The 19,969-nt window shown below is 43.8% G+C and overlaps 1 protein-coding gene and 1 long non-coding RNA gene across 7 annotated transcripts in view; both read right to left on the bottom strand.

Annotated features, from left to right (window-relative positions):
* Positions 1-875: 875 nt before the first annotated feature.
* LOC141095213 (uncharacterized) lies at positions 876-4,162 on the bottom strand. The gene is made up of 2 exons (XR_012233336.1): positions 1,654-4,162; positions 876-1,620 (listed from the first exon to the last, which is right to left on the bottom strand). It is a non-coding gene; the product is annotated as an uncharacterized lncRNA (long non-coding RNA).
* A 269-nt stretch (positions 4,163-4,431) lies between these two features.
* PXYLP1 (2-phosphoxylose phosphatase 1) overlaps positions 4,432-19,969 on the bottom strand; it is a 114,344-nt gene continuing 98,806 nt past the window's right edge. For all 6 annotated transcript variants that reach the window (XM_073581098.1, XM_073581097.1, XM_073581093.1 and 3 more), the window contains exons 6-7: positions 19,068-19,207; positions 4,432-5,731 (exon numbers count right to left, since the gene is read on the bottom strand). In XM_073581098.1, the coding sequence (XP_073437199.1) occupies positions 4,800-5,731; positions 19,068-19,207 (1,072 nt within the window). In that variant the 3' untranslated portion in view covers positions 4,432-4,799. The remainder of the gene's footprint in view (positions 5,732-19,067; positions 19,208-19,969) is intronic.

The raw sequence follows: 19,969 nt of genomic DNA, 5'->3' as shown, positions 1-19,969 counted from the left end.
GTACCGCTCATTAAACTCATGAATATGCGCATATACATGAGTTTAGTGAGCGGTACCACGTGACTGCTGAAAGCAGGAAGAGCAGCGCGGTGCCGAGAACATGGGACAAGCAGGGGGGCTGCAGAGACCTGCACCAGGAGGGGGTGAGTATGACGGGGGAGCCATATTAACCTGTCCCTTGTTCCATCGCTGCACGTCGCTCTGCTGACTTGCTTCCTCTGGCAGTGACATTCAGGTGACGTAGGTAGTATGCGCCCTCTGCCTGAACAGTCACTGCAGAGCCGGCAGCGGCGAGGTGAGTACAGTTTTTTTTTTTTTTATTGAGGCAGCGGCAGCAAAATAATTGGTTTACCTTATGCTACCTGTGCAATTGGGGCCACTCACTGTGCAGCATTATACGGGGCCACTCACTGGGCAGCGTTATACGGGGCCACTCACTGGGCAGCATTATACGGGCCACTCACTGCGCAGCATTATAAGGGGCCACTCACTGCGCAGCATTATAAGGGGCCACTCACTGTGCAGCATTATATGGGGTCACTCACTGTGCAGCATTATAAGGGGCCACTCACTGTGAAGCATTATAAGTATTATACTGATGTCTCAATTAATTTTACTTTTATTGGTATCCATTTTTATTTTTGAAATTTACCAGTAGCTTCGGCATTTCCCACCCCAGGCTTATACGCGAGTCAATAAGTTTTCCCAGTTTTTTGTGACAAAATTAGGGGGGGGGGGGGGGGGTCAGCTTATACGCGAGTATATACGGTACTTAGCAAAATCCTGCTGACAGGTTCGCTTTAGTTACAGGTAATAACTGGCGGGTATAGCCCTCCACAGCAGTCTTTAGCCCTCACTCATATCTCAGTATTAGATCAGTATGGATATTTATATTTTATAAGAGAAATATAAATATTTCCATTATATTATTTCTGCATTTAGGATCTACTTAATTTGGCTTAAAAACACGGATGAAGACCACAAATTCAATAACAAACTGTGAATGAGGCCTGAGACAGGATTTATAAACTGTGCTCCAAATTATTATGCAAAAAGAGTTTAGGAGTGATAAGGTTAGAATTTTTTTGTTTGTCATTTAAACTCATTGATGGTGATGTGTGTCAGGGCTCTTTATATCCCTGAAAGCAATTGCAGATACCTGTGCAAATTAGTTTGGCAGGTGTGTCCAAATAAAGGCAAGACTACTTAAGAAGGCTGTTCCACATTATTAAGCAGCCTACATTTTTTGCCAAAATGGGAAAGAAAAAGGATGTGTCGGCTGCTGAGAAGCAACAAATTGTGGAGTATTTAGGTCAAGGCATGACTACAATCAACATTGCCAAGACACTTCATCGTGATCATTGCACAATCAAGAAGTATGTAGCCGATTCCCAGCACACACGTGTGCGTGCTGATAAGGAAAAATTGAGGACTCTTTCCAACAGGCAATTGCGTCAGGTTAAAAGAGCAGCTGCAAAAATGCCTTGTCATAGCAGCAGACAAGTTTTTGAAGCTGCTGGTTCCTCCAACGTCCCCCGAACAACAAGATGCAGGGTCCTTCAGAGGTTTGCAGCTGTAAGCCGTCGACCACCTCTATCCACTGCACACAAGCAGAAACGGCTCCAGTGGGCCAAACGAGACATGAAGACTGACTTCCAAACTGTTTTGTTCACCGATGAGTGCCGTGCAACGCTCGATGGTCCAGATGGATGGAGTGGAGGATGGCTGGTTGATGGACACCCCATGAAAACACGGCTAAGGCGCCAACAAGGAGGAGGTGGAGTAAAGTTTTGGGCTGGAATCATGGGGAGATTGTTGGCCCCTTTAGGATCCCTGAAGGGGTAAAGATGAACTCCATAATCTAAGTGGAGTTTCTAAAACAGCTCTTCCTGCCATGGTTCAAGAGGAAGAACCGTGCTTTCCGCAGCAAGATCATTTTCATGCATGATAATGCACCGTCTCATGCTGCAAATAACACATCTGCATCTCTGGCTGCTATGGGCATAAAAGAGGACACACTTATGGTGTGGCCACCATCTTCCCCTGACCTCAACCCCATTGAGAACCTCTGGAGCATCATCAAAAGGAGTGTCTATGATGGCAGGAGGCAGTTCACATCTAAGCAACAGCTCTGGGAGGGTATTCTGTCCACATGCAAAACAATTGAAGCACAAACCATCCAAAAACTGACATTCAATGGACGAGAGAGTTCAAAAGCTTCTTTCGAACAAGGGGTCCTATGTGCAAATGTAACATCACCTAGAATAAAGTTTTGACTTGAAAACTGTTTGATTTCATTTTGTAATAAGCTGATAATGCTTATAATTTCACAATTGACCTTTTTTTGTTCAAAATAAGAAGGTTGAAAACTCTGCTGTGCATAATAATTTGGAACATGCATTGTGAGTGTTTCTTATTTTTAAAATATACTGTTTTCATAGGCAGTTTGTTAAAAAACATTGCAATTATGCTAGAATATTAGATGACTGGAAAATAACAATGACTGCAATTCATATAGGTAATTTAGAGAAAATATGAGAAAATATTTTTTGCATAATAATTTGGAACACAGTGTAAGCAGTGTTTTAATGCATTTTTTTGTGTTTTAATTTATCTTCAATGCCTTTTAGTAAAAATGATGCAGCCAGATGTTACCGTTAAAGAGGTTTCCAGGACGAAACATTTATCTTGGCAGAGGCTACAAGTTTTTATATGCATAAAATAAACACAGATCTTTTACCTTCCCTCTTGGGGTCCAGAGGCGGCTCGTCATCACTGTTCCAGTGATTGGTTACTAGGTGCAGCAGTAACATCACAACTGTGGCACGCAGCATCACTGCAGTCAATCACTGAGCTCGGCAGATAGTGCGGTCTACATCGGTAGAGCGGCTGAGCTCAGCGATTGGCGGCATCGATGACGTGATGCAACAGCTGCAGCCAGTAACCAATCACTGGAGCAGCAGCAGAGAGCTGGCACTGGACCTGGGGAGGGTGAGTTACCAGTTGTGTTGATTACTTCATACCTAAACAAGACTCTGTAAAGGTAAAAAATTTATCCTGGAAACCCATTTAAGTCGATTGCCAAGTATTGAAAACTCTATATACCCAGAATTTTGGTACAAGGTAGGAGACACCGCTCTCTTGGCCCAGGAAAAAGCTTTGAATGGCGCACTATTCCTCACATCAAGAATATTGAATATTCAGACCATAATAATGCAAATCAGGGCATTGGTATAAATCATATTCATAGTCTTTCAAGTTTGATCAAGAAACCATTCAGTAAGCATCATGGCTTTCTAATTCTGGTGCACTTCTGCCAGACATTTGTCAGTAACATCAGGCATTCAATGTGTAAATTAACTAGAAACCTAAAAAGTCAGGTGTGACTGCAGATAAAGAAGTGATCTACCCTTATAGATGTGACCTCCTTTAAAAAAAAGCAGATCATGAGAAAATGACCTATTCTTTAAATTAGGTTTCTCTATCAAATGTATGCACAGAGTAACTGTTGCTGTAATATTTTTCAAAAATCAATAGTACACATGAAATTTAGAAACTTTGGAATACATTTTAATCAGAGGAAACTGCTTCTTTTGCCGCCAGGACCAATTATTCATTCTTAAAATTCTCAACTCATGGGTAAAATCTCTATTCAGTGAAGAAAGATCATGACTGAGAAAAGAGACGACAGTTGGTACTGATAAGGTTCTATGTAGATAGGAGGAGGGAGGAGCAAGAGGCAGAGGTTCACCTCCTCCTCTTCCTGTCACAACCGTCAGCTCTTAATGCAGCAATGGTAAATTTGCAAATCAGAAAAACTATCCTACATTTCTAATTGGATATATTTGGTAATAATATTATTAGTACATATACTACATATTGGGATAGGATCTTGTAGATGGGTATACCTCTTTAACATAAAACCTGATTTAAACAATAGGGCATTTTCTCATGATCACTTCCCTTTAAAGTGGATTTCACATCTTAAGGCCCCGTCACACAAAGATGCACCAGCGATCCCGGCAGCGATACGACCTTGTCAGGATCGCTGGTGCATCGCTACATGATTGCTGGTGAGCTGCCAAAGAGGCAGCTTCACCAACGATCAGCACCAGCGAGGACGCTGGTATCCAAGGTAAATATCGGGTTACTAAGCGGCGCGCGTCACTTAGTTACCCGATGTGTACCTTAGAAACCTACGTGCTTGCAGCTGCCGGCGCCAGCACGCAGGTTTCTAAGGTACACATCAGGTAACTAAGTGACGCGCGCCGCTTAGTAACCCGATATTTACCTTAGAGACCAGATCCCAGCGCCTGCTTAGAGCGCTGGGAGCCTCGCTGATCTCTCGCTGCCACACGCAGCGATGCGCGCTGGCCAGCGGGAGACCAGCGATTAAAAAATGGTCATTCATTAGAAAAAACGCATACATGATAGCTGCCAAATATTGATAATTAATACTATCTGTAACTTTCTTTCTTGAACACCTGAGAAAGTCATTCAAGGAATTATAGGTTATTGGGGTACGTTGTGGTCACATCTGAAGTGTAAGGTTGAGACCTGCGTAGGGCATTTTTTTTTTAAATTGCCGTTAACGTAATGCAATAACTTCCCTTGTGTCTTCCATAGGAGGCTGGTCACCTTATCAGTAATCGGTGTTAGTGGGGCTGTGGCACCCATCTGCATGGCAGACAGTGCGCAGGTCACACGTGCTCTGTGTTGACTTTGCTTTGCACAGATACTGAACCAAGATGTCGTGGATGGGACAATGAATTATTAGGTGTCTGGTCACGAATTCCGCTCTAGAACAACCTTGAATGACACGCGTCATAATAACTGGTACTGTTCAGGGCCGAGAACATTTCTTTTTTCACAAAGTTGACAAATTTTGACAGTGAACACAGAGGCCGATCCGAGCGCTTCTCGTGTTCTCTGCAGAAAGAAGTCTGAAAAGTAACGTCCTCCCCATTGTAGAGTATTCGGACGGTGTGCTCCTTCTGTCTGTCAGTGTTCTGCCACAGTTCGAATACTAAACGTGCGGCAAATCGAGGGAACCGAGCCTCTGTGAGACCGATGGCGCTGAGGACGGGCGAGAGGGTGACGTCATGGGCGGAGTACAAGGCGAACACTTCGGCCTTCTTGCCTTCTGAGATCCGTTGCATTCGGCTGACAGTCTGGTTTAACAGGGGGTAAATGGCTAATAGTGCATACTTGTAATACAGCTTCTTCTCGTGTCTCTCCCGCTCATCCTCAATTTGATGCGCCTTAATAACCTTAAAGTGCTCAATGTCTATGCAGCCATTCTTGGTGCATGGGAATGTAACATTGTGGCAAAAGTGACACAGCAATGAGTCGATGGGATTGGAGGCTCGTAATAGCCTAGTGGGGACCCCAACCACTTTGGCCATGTTAATATAGGTCTTTTCCAGCTGGGCATTTTTAATCCTATAGCCATACTGGCGCCGCTGCTCTTCTTCCAGGTAGTGGTTCCTCACCGGACAGTCACACTGACTGGAGCAGAAAATGCTGCTCCACTGGTGTCTAATGCTGATCTTCTTCCAGTCAAAACCAGGCAGGAAGCTGTAGAGGAAGGCGAGCCCGCTTTGCAGCGTCCTGCTTTTTCCAGTGGATTCAATGTAAAGCTGCTTTGCCGTCCATTCATTTGATAGAAGTTTATGTTTTTTCAAGTAAATTTCCCTTAGAATTTGTCCATTCTGTAAATGCTGCACAACGCCTGTAATAGAAAGGAAGATATTAGGGACAGCTGAAAATTCAACTCACTACTGAATATATGAATTATGGCACCTCCTCACCCAGCCAGGCACAAAATGACACTTAAGGTGAATTTCCCTTACAAAATGCTGCATTATGACTTAAAGGGGTATTCCCAACTCAAAGATCCCATCACAATATGTAGTAGGTGCAATAACAAGAACATCTGCAAATACCTCCAACTAGAAATGTAGTACAGTTCTTCTGATTCACTATGTTGCTTACCATGTGCAGGCACTGCAGTAACTTAAGTATCCATGGTTACGACCACACAAGTAGTGACAGTTAGCTTTTAGTGGTCGTAGCCATTGATACCTTAGCTACTGCAATGCCCTGCACATGGAAAGCGACATCGCGAATCAGAAGAATTATACTACATTTGTAATTGGAGGTATTTGCTATAATGGTTATTTTTATTACACCTACTACAGATTGGGATAGGACTACCCATTCAAGTTAAAAAGAAAAAAACAAAAGGAAGAAAACAAAACACCTATCTTGTATTATTACATCGGTGTTGATCCAAACCATTCTATTATGACCATACAAGGTAGGCGGACAACTCAAGTATGGTGATGCTCCATATTGAAAGCTTTTTTGGATACCAGTAACTTGAGCAAAACATTTTAGTATTCGAATCATCATTAGCTATAATACAGAAACTCAATACCCAGGGGCCGTGTACATTGGCGGGTGGGAGGAGAAACCTTGAATTGTTGAATTCAAGGTTCCCAACCATGCACGGGCGACAGCGAGGCTAAAGTCAGCACTCAACGCTGAGAGCGGTGGCACGTGGGCGGATAGCAGCCACTGCCGTGCATCAGTGTAGAGCCAGCTGTCAGTCAAAGTGCCGGGGTGTGCTAACAATTGTCAATTCTATAAATGTTGTGCAACGCCTTCAATAGAAAGTAAAATATTAGTCATGGTGGAAAAAAAATAGTAGTTACTTACCGATAACGGTATTTCTCTGATCCCATGACGGCACCACAGAGAGAGAGGGATCCGCCCTCAGGGACAGGAAACCTACAGATGAAAGGCGGTACCTCTCTCCCACATCAGTTGGTTTACAGAGCATTATACAGAACTTTCAGCTGCAATCAAATGGTTATAAAAAAATCCAAAATTAATCAAATTAAGCTTAATAGAGGCACCGCGTGGCTAAGTATCAAAGCTAATTAACTCACTCTAATGTGCACACCTGTGTGTGTGAAAGGGAGGGGATGTACGGGTGCCGTCATGGGATCAGAGAAATACCGTTATCGGTAAGTAACTATGATTTTCTCTTTCCCCCATGACGGCACCACGGAGAGAATTACAAAGATTGTACATCTAGAGAGGGACCATCGCCTCCAGAACCCTTTACCCAAAGGTGAGAACTGAAGAGAAGGTCAAGTCTAGACGGTAAGGTCTGAAGAATGTAGAGGGGGAAGACCAAGTGGCAGCTTTACATATCTGGTCTATTGAAAAAAAAGTTCAAAACCAACATAATTGTCATAAGTGGCCAGGAACCAATTGAACAACAGTAGTAGTTCCCCCACCAATAGTAGGGACTAATCAGTAATAGTGGAGTACTCCCAACAACATGCAATTTTAGAAAAAAATGGAGTAGCCATCAACCACAAAACAAAGGTATGGAAAGGATAAAAACCAGTCTTTATTATCTCACATTAAAAGAGTATCAAACATTTATAGGTGTATATATGAGGTGAAATAGTAAAAAAGCATTCCAGACACAGAGCAAAAGATCCCCCTACAAACACTTAAGATGACAATAGGCCAAGAAACCGCATACATAAATAGAATGAATGCACACAAGTCATCCAAGTGTGCTGTATTAATGTACCAAAACTATACAGTCATATGTAAAAGTTTGGGCACCCCTATTAATGTTAACCTTTTTTCTTTATAACAATTTTGGTTTTTGCAACAGGTATTTCAGTTTCATATATCTAATAACTGATGGACTCAGTTATATTTCTGGATTCAAATGAGGTTTATTGTACTAACAGAAAATGTGCAATCTGCATTTAAACAAAATTTGACCGGTGCAAAAGTATGGGCACCCTTATCATTTTCTTGATTTGAACACTCCTAACTACTTTTTACTGACTTCCTGAAGCACTAAATTGGTTTTGTAACCTCATTGAGCTTTGAACTTCATAGCCAGGTGTATCAAATCATGAGAAAAGGTATTTAAGGTGGCCACTTGCAAGTAGTTCTCCTATGTGATTCTCCTATGAAGAGTGGCATCATGGGCTCCTCAAAACAACTCTCAAATGATCTGAAAACCAAGATTATTCAACATAGCTTTTCAGGGGAAGGATACAAAAAGTTGTCTCAGAGATTTAACCAGTCAGTTTCCACTGTGAGGAACATAGTAAGGAAATGGAAGAACACAGGTACAGTTCTTGTTAAGCCCAGAAGTGGCAGGCCAAGAAAAATATCAGAAAGGCAGAGAAGAAGAATGGTGAGAACAGTCAAGGACAATCCACAGACCACCTCCAAAGACCTGCAGCATCATCTTGCTGCAGATGGTGTCACTGTGCATCGGTCAACAATACAGCGCATGCATAACGCCTTTTTGTATGACCAAACAACTCAATCTTTGTTTCATCAGTTCACAGGACCTTCTTCCAAAATGTAACTGGCTTGTCCAAATGTGCTTTTGCATACCTCAGGTGACTCTGTTTGTGGCGTGCTTGCAGAAACGGCTTCTTTCGCATCACTCTCCCATACAGCTTCTCCTTGTGCAAAGTGCGCTGTATTGTTGACCGATGCACAGTGACACCATCTGCAGCAAGATGATGCTGCAGGTCTTTGGAGGTGGTCTGTGGATTGTCCTTGACTGTTCTCACCATTCTTCTTCTCTGCCTTTCTGATATTTTTCTTCGCCTGCCACTTCTGGGCTTAATAAGAACTGTACCTGTGTTCTTCCATTTCCTTACTATGTTCCTCACAGTGGAAACTGACAGGTTAAATCTCTGAGACAACTTTTTGTATCCTTCCCCTGAAAAACTATGTTGAATAATCTTGGTTTTCAGATCATTTGAGAGTTGTTTTGAGGAGCCCATGATGCCACTCTTCATAGTTGAATCAAATTGGAGAACTACTTGCAAGTGGCCACTTTAAATACCTTTTCTCATGATTTGATGCACCTGGCTATGAAGTTCAAAGCTCAATGAGGTTACAAAACCAATTTAGTGCTTCAGGAAGTCAGTAAAAAGTAGTTAGGAGTGTTCAAATCAAGAAAATGATGAGGGTGCCCATACTTTTGCACCGGTCAAATTTTGTTTAAATGCAGATTGCACATTTTCTGTTAGAACAATAAACCTCATTTGAATCCAGAAATATAACTGAGTCCATCAGTTATTAGATATATGAAACTGAAATACCTGTTGCAAAAACCAAAATTGTTATAAAGAAAAAAGGTTAACATTAATAGGGGTGCCCAAACTTTTACATATGACTGTATCTCTATATTAAACACAAAGGTGCTGCACGCAACATAGTGCCAGGAATAACAGCAGGATGCGGCTCCAAAGAGTTTATCAATTTATACCGGGATCATACCCAGTATCCATAATGCCGATGTCACTTACCCATAGTGAAATTGCAGGAGAGGGGAGACACCTCACTCAACCCCGACGCGCGTTTCTCCACAGCTTTCTCAAGTGGAAGTGTCTGTCTGGCATCATCTACCCATATATAACTGCGGCGTCCCCGGTGTAGGTAATCAAGGCGGCGCATGCCCAGTGAGGCCGATCGGTACTCTCGGGATGACCCGCCATCATCAATGAGTCACACGCATATGAGGTGAAAACACCACTCAGACGTCATAAGAATGCACGCGACCCATAGAGTGATGGCCGAAGCATTGCGCACCAAAATCGGACACACCGCGCATGCGCACAAGATCAGCGCCATTTTTAGGAAAACTCACTGCGGGCAGCCATAGTGATGGTGTCTAGAAAATCCTAGTGCCACCCTCGATTGTAATAGAATATGCACTAAATAGAGGAGACCCATTACAGACCACCATAATGGTAATGTTAATGAGCTCATAATGTCATACTAAATTATATTAACCCCTCTAAAAAATAGATTCCGGATCGTCAGGGCACATATATAATAAAACATACCCTTCATGATAATACAATGCAAGAGTACATGATCATAAATATAGGTGGCACAAATAATACATATTATCAAAAGACTAAAACCTCCATAGATAAAACACTAAAAATGTATCAACCATCACACAGATTATATAAGATATTATTGCGGCTGACATTAATTCAATTAGTGAGTACATCATTGGTACATTAACCCCAAAGAAACCAACAAAATATGAAACACACCCCCGCCCACTCGAATTGCATCTCTTCAATGAATAGAAGGTGACTGGGAAGATTTTGCAGATGTTCCATCTGGATTCTTTAAATATCCAGGTCATCCTTGCTCCATCAGAGTACTTCCAATGTGTTGGAAACCGGGCACTGTACCATGTCCAATAGAATATAACTGTTGAGAAGAGCCTTAAGATGAAATACTTAACCTCAAGTGTATTATTTCACCTTACATGAGCTTTTTCAGATGAAAGTGTGACACTAAAGATGGCTGCCATCTCCTGCTTGCCTCATGCCATGTGCTATTGGAACTGGAGTTTCCAGTTTGGATCCATCCACGACGACACCCACTGTTATGACCTCATGGACCAACCCAGCCTGGTGACCTCATGGATCCACCCAGACCAGCTCACTGCCCAACCCACTAACCAATGGAATACATCAGGACACTCCCATTTTAGAGTTAACCGAGCCCCTTCACCAGAAAAACCTGTTTGAATCAATAAAGCGCTCTCTTCTCTTGCTCTCCCTTGGAGCTATGCCATAGATTGATCAAAGAGAGATTACATCCAACTGTGTGTGGTGTGATTCTTTTAGTGGCCACTGATCAATACCCATTGGGCCAGGGGCAGGCAACTATTGAACATTCTTTATTGTTCAACCCCTAACAATAACCACCACAACGGACTACTGATCCAAACAGCTGTAGGACATACTGAAGAGCCGACCCATATACAGATATGGGTATCAGGAAAAATACAAATGTGTGATTGTTCTTTTAGTTAAACACAAAAACAAATTAAAATCACAGCATGGACACAGACACACATGTCACATAGATAACAGTGGAAAATAGGAGGAATTAAAACCCAGACTGAATATTGACAGCATAGATAAGAAACCCCCGGGAAACAAACCAACTAGCCAGAACCCAGAATCTGTCACACTAATTTAGGCCCTTGTTCATAAAAAGGGTACAAAACTATTAGTTTCATTCAACCCAGCAGGTGTCTAATGTCACAATCCATCTGCACTCATGTTGTGCAAGGATTTTTTTGACATTACCACCACGAACACCACAGTCAATTCTATCGATCCCACGAACCATCAGGCCCTTGGTATTGGCATTATGAAATAATTTAAAATGTTTTGGAAGAGTTTTTAGGACAGAGACATCCTGAATGTCTTTGGATGCCATTATATCCCTAACCTGTTCGCGTACCCGGACTTTAAGCTCACGAGATGCAAGTCCGACGTAAACTTTGTTACATGGACAGGTAGCATAGTATACCACATTAGATGTATTACATGTGATATAACTCCTTACACAAAAAGTTCTCTTCCCATCAGATGTGGTAAAGGACGCAGTTTTACAGATATTAGGGCATGCAACACATCTGCCACAGGGAAAGCATCCTTGTGTGCAAGATGAACTCCGGACAGATGATGTTATGGGTACGTAATGACTTTTGACCAAATGATCTTTTAGATTCATACTACGTCTGGGGATTATTCTGGGCTGTCGTTGTAGACATGCCGTCAAAGTAGTGTCAGTGTGTAAAATAGACCAACATTTAGCGAAAATATCTTGAATACGATCCCACTGACAAGTCGATGTGGACACAAAACAGTGTCTTTATTCTTGTCCTGCCGGGCGTTAGTAGAATTGGCCAATAAGTCATTACGTGAGGTCCGTTTAGCCCTCTGATACCCTTGCTTAATACATCTGTTGCTATATCCTCTGGCCCTAAACCGCTGCCCCAGCTCCCTAGCCTGTTGTTCAAACATATTCTCTGTGGAACAGATGCGCCAGGTTATTAAAAACTGGCCCGTGGGAATGGCGCGAATAACCGGTGGAACATGCGCAGAAGACGTGTGTAACAAGGAGTTCACCACTGTTTCTTTACGAAACAGATCCGTCTGGATCGAGCCATCCGGGTCAACCCTAATTAGAACATCCAGGAATTCAATGTTCGACCTATGCCACTTATAGGTGAACTTCAGATTAAAAGTATTAGAATTTAGGTGACACAAACTCCTGGAGTTCGGATGATGACCCCTGCCAAATGACAAAGACATCATTGATATAACGGTGCCAGCACTGCACATGGTCAATGGCATGCATCCCGTCCCCATGAAAAACCTGCCTCTCCCAAAAGCCAAGAAACAGGTTAGCATAGGACGGGGCGCAAGCCGCACCCATGGCAGTGCCGCGCTTCTGCAAAAAGGGTCGACCCGGATGGCTCGATCCAGACAGATCTGTTTCGTAAAGAAACAGTGGTGAACTCCTTGTTACACGCGTCTTCTGCACATGTTCCACAGGTTATTCGCGCCATTCCCACGGGCCAGAACCCGGCACATCTGATCCACAGAGAATATGTTTGAACAACAGGCTAGGGAGCTGGGGCAGCGGTTTAGGGCCAGAGGATATAGCAACAGATGTATTAAGCAAGGGTATCAGAGGGCTAAACGGACCTCACGTAATGACTTATTGGCCAATTCTACTAACGCCCGGCAGGACAAGAATAAAGACACTGTTTTGTGTCCACATCAAATTGTCAGTGGGATCGTATTCGAGATATTTTCGCTAAATGTTGGCCTATTTCACACACTGACACTACTTTGACTGCGTCTACCACGACAACCCAGAATAATCCCCAGACGTAGTATGAATCTAAAAGATCATTTGGTCAAAAGTCATTACGTACCCATAACATCATCTGTCCGGAGTTCATCTCGCACACAAGGATGCTTTCCCTGTGGCAGATGTGTTGCATGCCCTAATATCTGTAAAACTGCGTCCTTTACCACATCTGATGGGAAGAGAACTTTTTGTATAAAGGGTTATATCACATGTAATACATCTAATGTGGTATACTATGCTACCTGTCCATGTAAGAAAGTTTACGTCGGATTTACATCTCGTGAGCTTAAAGTCCGGGTACGCGAACATGTTAGGATATAATGGCATCCAAAGACATTCAGGATGTCTCTGTCCTAAAAACTCTTCCAAAACACTTTAAATTATTTCATAATGCCAATCCCAAGGGCCTGATGGTTCGTGGCATCGATAGAATTAACTGTGGTGTTCGTGGTGGTAATGTCAAAAAATCCTTGCACAACATGAGTGCAGATGGATTGTGACATTAGACACCTTGGCACCTGCTGGGTTGAACGAAACTAAAGGCCCCGTCACACTAAGCGACTTACCAGCGATCCCGACACCGATATCAAGGTGTCGGGATCGCTAGTAAGTTGCTATGTGATCGCTGGTGAGCTGTCATTATTTAATTATGGATACTGGGTATGATCCCGATATAAATTGATAAACTCTTTGGAGCTGCATCCTGCTGTTATTCCTGGCACTATGTTGCATGCAGCACCTTTGTGTTTAATATAGAGACATAGTTTTGGTACATTAATACAGCACACTTGGGTGACTTGTGCGCATTGATTCAATTTATGTATGCGGTTTCTTGGCCTATTGTCATCTTAAATGTTTGTAGGGGGGATCTTTTGCTCTGTATTTGGAATGCTTTTTTCCTATTTCACCTCATATATACACCTATAAATGTTTGATATTCTTTTAATGTGAGATAATAAAGACTTGTTTTTATCCTTTCCATACCTTTGTTTTGTGGTTGATGGCTACTCCATTTTTTTCTAAAATTGCATATCTGGTCTATTGAAGCGCCGGCTTTCTCCGCCCAGGATGACGCCACTGCCCTGGTTGAATGGGTCCTTACGTCCTCTGGGATGGCCGCCCCGCAAGACGAGTAGGATACGGTGATGGCCTCTCATCCATCTCGCCAGTGTGGCCTTCGATGCTTTTTGACCCTTCCGTGGACCCTGAAAGCAGACAAACAGAGCCCTATCCTTCCTAAACTCCCTTGTGGTTATCAAGTATTGCACCAGGCACCTTTTTACATCTAAAGTGTGCAGTACCCCTTCTGTTTTGTTCTTGGGATTGGGACAGAAGGAGGGTAAGGAGATCTCCTGGGTCCTATAAAACTGTGACGGAACCTTGGGTCGGTTCTGAGAATTACCCTATCCTCCAGTACTTGAGTGAAGGGTGAGTGGGCAGATAAAGCTTGCATATCACTAATGCGACGGACAGAAGTTAAGGCTACGAGGAGGGAGGTCTTAAGGGATAATATTTTTAAGGGAGCCTCCGCTAGGGGTTCGAAGGGAGATTTGGTTAGTGCGTTTAGCACTAGGTTTAGATCCCAGGGGGGGTGCATAGAGGGATCGGCCTGGATCTACTTGAATCTCATAACCCACCGATTTTTGGCTAAGTCATGGTTATACAAAGCTCCCAAGGACGCCACCTGTACTTTCAAGGTGCTGGTAGCTAACCCCTTTTCCAACCCCTTCTGTAGGAATTCCAGAATTCTGTCTATTGGGATTTCTCCCGTTAGGTCAGAACTTGATACGGAAATGAATTTTTTCCATACTTTCCCATATGCCTTAGTGGTTACTGGCTTTCTACTTTGTAGTAGCGTGGATACCAATTTTGACGAGAAGACCCTATTGCTTAGGAGTTCCCTTTCAAAAGCCAAGCTGTCATGTGTAAGTTTTTTATATGGGGGTGATACACTAGTCCCTGGGATAGAAGGTCGGGAGTTTCTGGTAGGACCCGGGGGTCTGTAATGGACATTCTTCTCAGCCAGGAGAACCATTTTTTCCGAGGCCAGAAGGGGGCTATCACAATTACCATCGCTTTGTCCCCCCGTATTTTCCTCAGTACTAAGGGGATAAGAGATATTGGTGGGAAAGCGTAAGCCAGCTGATAATCCCAGGGTATCGTGAAGGCGTCTAGAGCTACTGGGCCCCCTCGGGGATCGATCGAGCAGAAGGTTTCCAGCTTCTAGTTCTGACTGTTCGCAAATAAGTCTACTTCTGGTCAGCCCCAGAGTTTCACAATCTGGTTGAAGACTAACTGGCTTAGTTCCCACTCCCCTTGTTTTAGGCGTGTTCTGCTTAAGAAGTCCGCTGTTCGGTTTTCCGAACCTTTTATGTGGAGGGCTGTCAGCGATTCTAGATTGTGTTATGCTAGGTGGAAGATGGATTTTGTTACCTCCATCAGCGCTCGAGACCTGGTGCCCCCTTGGTGGTTTAGATATGCTACTACTACCTGGTTGTCTGAGAAGACCCGTGTGTGTTGGGAGCGAAATGAATCCAGAAAAATGAACGAGAGCTAGTTTTACTGCCAGCAACTCTTTCATGTTTGAGGAAGCTGACTCTTTTCCCTGAGTCCAGGGCCCTTGTGCCACCTGACTGCCTAGATGTGCACCCCACCACCAGGGACTTGCGTCTGTGGTTAGGATCTTTGTCGCTGGTAATGCCCAAGGAACCCCCTTGGTTAGATTGACTGGATCTGCCCACCATGTTAAGGAATGTATTGTGTTTGGTGAGATGTCTAATTGCATGTCTAAATTCCCGTGTAGGGAAATGTCTGTGTCTAATATTTCCCATTGTAGGTCTCGAGTATGGCTTTGTGCCCACTGTACCGCTGGCATGCAGGCTGTCATTGATCCCAATAGAGACATTGATTTTCTCAGGGTAGTGACTGGGGAAGCTATCATTTGTGACACCATCAGTGTCATCTTTTGAATCTTCGTCTGCGGAAGATAACATTTCAGTTTGGTTGAGTCTAGTATTAACCCCAAGTACTCCTGTACCTGACTTGGTACAAGTCTGGATTTGGGCAAATTCAGCATCCATCCTAGACTCACTAGAGATCCAATGACCATGTCCAGTTGTTGTTTGCAGTGGTGAAAGGTGACGCCTACTACTAAGAGATCGTCCAGGTATGGAACTATCAGGGTGTTTTGCTCTTATGTGGGCCATTACTTCTGACATTTTTGTAAATACTCTTGGAGCAATAGCTAGCCCGAAGGGGAGAGCTCTGAACTGATGTTTTATCTCTCCCAGGATCGTCACCGCCACCCTGAGGTATTTCCTGTGGTGTCTGTAAATGGGTACATGGTAATATGCATCTCTCAAGTCTAATACAGCCATGAAGCAAGATGGGGGAAGCATTTTTACACAAGATTTTATTGTCTCCATTTTGAAATGCTGAATTTCCAGGAACTTGTTGAGTCTTTTTAGGTTTATGATTGCCCTGTATGTTCCGTCTGGCTTTCTGCGGAGGAAGAGAGGGGAGTTGAAGCCTTTGCCTCTGTCCTGGTAGGGGACTTCTTGTAATACCTCCTTTTTGTTGTCGGGGGGTTTGTTAAACATAAAGTCTTTGTTTTTATTTCTTTTATCCTCCCATCCTGCTTTGTTCCCTTTTGGGGGCCTTCGTCGCATAAATCTTCTGTTCCGAAAAGGCAGTTTGTATGACTGACTAGGGAACCCGAGAAAGGACTTTTTCTTGTCCCCCCTGCCTTGTCCAAGATGTCTAGCGTTGAGCCAAATAAAAAATTCCCAATCACACAGGATTGCACACTATTTGGTTTTTGTCTGCAAGTCTCCTGGCCAGCATTTTAGCAATAAGGCGCGTCTCGCAGCATTTGAGAAGGAGGCTGCTCTGGCTGCTAACCTAGTTGAGTCCACTGAAGCATCCACCAGGAAAGTTGCTGCTCCTTTCATTATAGAAACTGATCTTTGCATTGTTTCTCGAGACTTTTTCTTTTATTTGGGACTCTAAATTATCCAACCAGACCATTAGGGTGCGTGCCGTGCACGTGGCTGCTATGGCTGGCTTTAGTCCCCCTCCTGCCGCTTCCCAAGCATTTTTTTAAAAAGTTTCTGCTTTTTATCCATTGGGTCCTTCAGGGTGCCCATGTCTTCGAAGGGCAGGGCAAATTTTTTAGAAGCTTTTGCAACCGCTACGTCTAGTTTAGGTGCTTTACTCCATAGGGAGCAGGCCGGATCGTCAAAGGGGTATTTTCTCTTGGGTGTTAGGAGGACTTTCTTGTCTGGCTTTTTCCATTCTCGTTTAATTAGGGAGTGGATTTTCTCATTTATCAGAAAAGCCCTCCGTTTTTTTTGTTCTAGTCCACTGAACATTAAATCTTGGGCAGTTTTCTTAGGGCGTTCGTCTACCAGCCCCATAGTTGTCCTCACGGCTTTTACCAGGGCATCTGTCTCTTCAATAGGGAAGCAGCTGCGTCCCCCTTCTGAGGATGATGAGGAGGACTGGGAGGATGACGAATTACTTGAGTCAGATAGCGAGTCAGAAAGTGAACTAACACTGGACTCTGGAGACCTATGCCTGGATCTACGTTTTTTCTTTGAGGTTCTAACGCCCTTAAGGGCGTCTTCGACCTGGGTCCTTATCAGTGTTTTGAGGTCTGAAGCAAACCTCAGGGATTCCTCCTGGATTGTCTGTTTTATGCACGCCGCACAGAGCTTTTTCTCCCACGTAGGGGGTAGCTCCTCCGTGCATATGGCACATACCGTGTGTTTGGATTTGGCTGTGCATTTACGCCCCTGAAAGAAATAACCGCACACTAGAGAGCGGACTTTCACGGAGATCTCTCACCCTCCTTGTGGAACGAGAGATACCGTGTCGGGCGTAGGGATTATTTCTACCGCTGAATCCACTTCTGGTTGTGCTGCCACGGTGGAGCTTTGGCTGCATCGCGATCCTGAATGACCGCTGCTGCTGTGCTGTTGGGAAGAGGTGTGCTGGCGCTGAAAATGCTGGCACTGCTCTTGCGTTTGTCGCTGCCCCTGCTTCGGGGACTGCCGTCGCGTCTCCTTCTCCAGCTTGTCACCCATGGTGATTGCCCTCTGCCCCTTTAGTGGGGTTTAAATATGGACTACTTTCTTTTTTTTTTTTTTTTTTTTACTTGGAGCGCGGCGCCGCGTCATCACCCCTTCCCAGAGGTGTCCCGCGCCGCCGGCGGAAGTGACCGCCCGCGCATGTGCACTGCAAATTTCCCAGCAGTGCACTGCGCCTCACCTTCTCAAGGGAGTTGTGCTCATGCGTGCCAATGCTGGCGTCCCGCGCCCTCCCCCGGCTCCTGCACAGGCCCTGTATCCCGCGGTTCCTGGTGGCCGCCGCCTCCCTCCACTTACCGCTTCAAGGCCCGGCGGGAGGCTCCTCTTTAGTGGCCGCCGCCACTATATCTGGAGAAGGCACACATCTCTTTTTATTTTTTTTGGGATTGGCAGACTTGGTTTTCTTCTGCGTCTTCGCTGCCTCTCCCCACTCACCCACAATGTCCACCGACCCCGGTGGTGGTGCTTCGGGGGAAGCAAGAGAATGACCCCGACCCAGCCGCACTGGTTCGGCCCCCGGCATCCCACGTCGATCTGCAGGTACGTGCTGTAGGTTCCCCATCAGGGACAGGAAACCAACTGATGTGGGAGAGAGGTACCGCCTTTTTCATCTGTAGGTTTCCTGTCCCTGAGGGCGGATCCCTCTCTCTCCGTGGTGCCATCATGGGGGAAAGAGAAAATTGAAACCATTAGTGTTTTGCTGAGTATATAAATGTCACCTCCCTCACTCCAACAGACACAAAATGGCACTGTTATGGTGTATTTCTTTTCTAAATGCCATTAATATACCTTCAGTTTAATAAATAAAAAAAAATATCTTAAAGATAGGGCACCAATGAAAAAGTAGTGGTCAAGATCTTTATATATGCAAATAGTCTCTTCAGAGAAGAAGAGAACAGGAACTCTAGCGCCACCTATTAGATGTTGAAGTAGTACAAGCCAACATAATCCCTTTAAGGGAACTTGCCATGTGACGTATGATGAGAAGCCACACCATTTGCAGACGTGTTTTGGGGTGTCTTCCCCCCCCCTCAGTGCTAAACAGGAGAACAGGGCAAGACCCTGTTGACTTTTCGGATGGATACTCCTAGTGGGTGGCACCAGAGACTCTTTTCTTCCTCTCTGAAGCAGCTACTTACACATGGCAGCATAGTGTGGTGACATTACATTCATTAATTTTCTTACTTATGTTCACAAAATAAAACAGAGAAGAAAACGTACCTTTTTGGGTTAATTCTCCCATCTCACACAGTGAGTGGCTGGGAATACGAGGCAGGCTGCTCAATGCGCCATCCATCTGGGCGTCTGATCCTTTGGTCATGTGGTTGATAAAATCTTCCAGGTTTGGATGAGATGGCTTCCTAAAGAAAAAAAAAAAAAAAATGTAAGCAGAACCATAATCCACGGAGAATGCGCGTCTGACCGTTGGGTGCCGTGCGATTATGAACGCCTTTTTGTTAAGTTATGTAGACCTTTTGCCTTTTTCTGCCTTCTGGGATCATGGCCTCCTATATTGTCCACTTGCAGAATACCAGTGGCTTCGCTGGCGGAAAATATGTTAAATTGTTGGTTATGGTAGCTAAAGTAAAATTTTCCGTGTCACCCTGAAATTGACATTTTCTGAGAGCTACAGTAAAAAATTTTTTCCCTTTATTTTGGCATTTTACTAATTTGTCATAAAATTGATGTGAACAGCAACTTTTTTTTTTAATTTCAACATTTTTATTGATTTTACATATTCAATACATATTATGTAGTATAAACTATTACAACAATTTTTTTAACTACTTTTTTTTTTTTTTTTTTATCAAAAATGAAAAATGTATGCACCTTACACAAACATATAAAAGATTTACACCTAATTAACAACATAGTGCAACCCTTCCCTCCTCCCTCCAATGTAACCTATAGGTACTTCACAGACAAAAGAGTAAAATTGGTTTACAGTTAAACAGCTATCTATTGTAGTGCTTTTTGGTAAACAATGTTTCTGGTTTTACCTTCAGGTGCATATATAAAAACATTTTTGGGGTTACCCATTCTAGAGCAAGCAACGTACAACTGTCTATGTGAAAATCACGGGCTCTCCAAATTAATGCCGGCTACTTTAAGTGATTGACCTC

This window comes from Dendrobates tinctorius, unplaced genomic scaffold (assembly GCF_039654945.1).
Source record: "Dendrobates tinctorius isolate UK_male_01 unplaced genomic scaffold, ASM3965494v1 ptg000069l, whole genome shotgun sequence".
NCBI classification, from domain to species: domain Eukaryota; kingdom Metazoa; phylum Chordata; class Amphibia; order Anura; family Dendrobatidae; genus Dendrobates; species Dendrobates tinctorius.
This window is presented reverse-complemented; position numbering and strand designations above follow the sequence as displayed.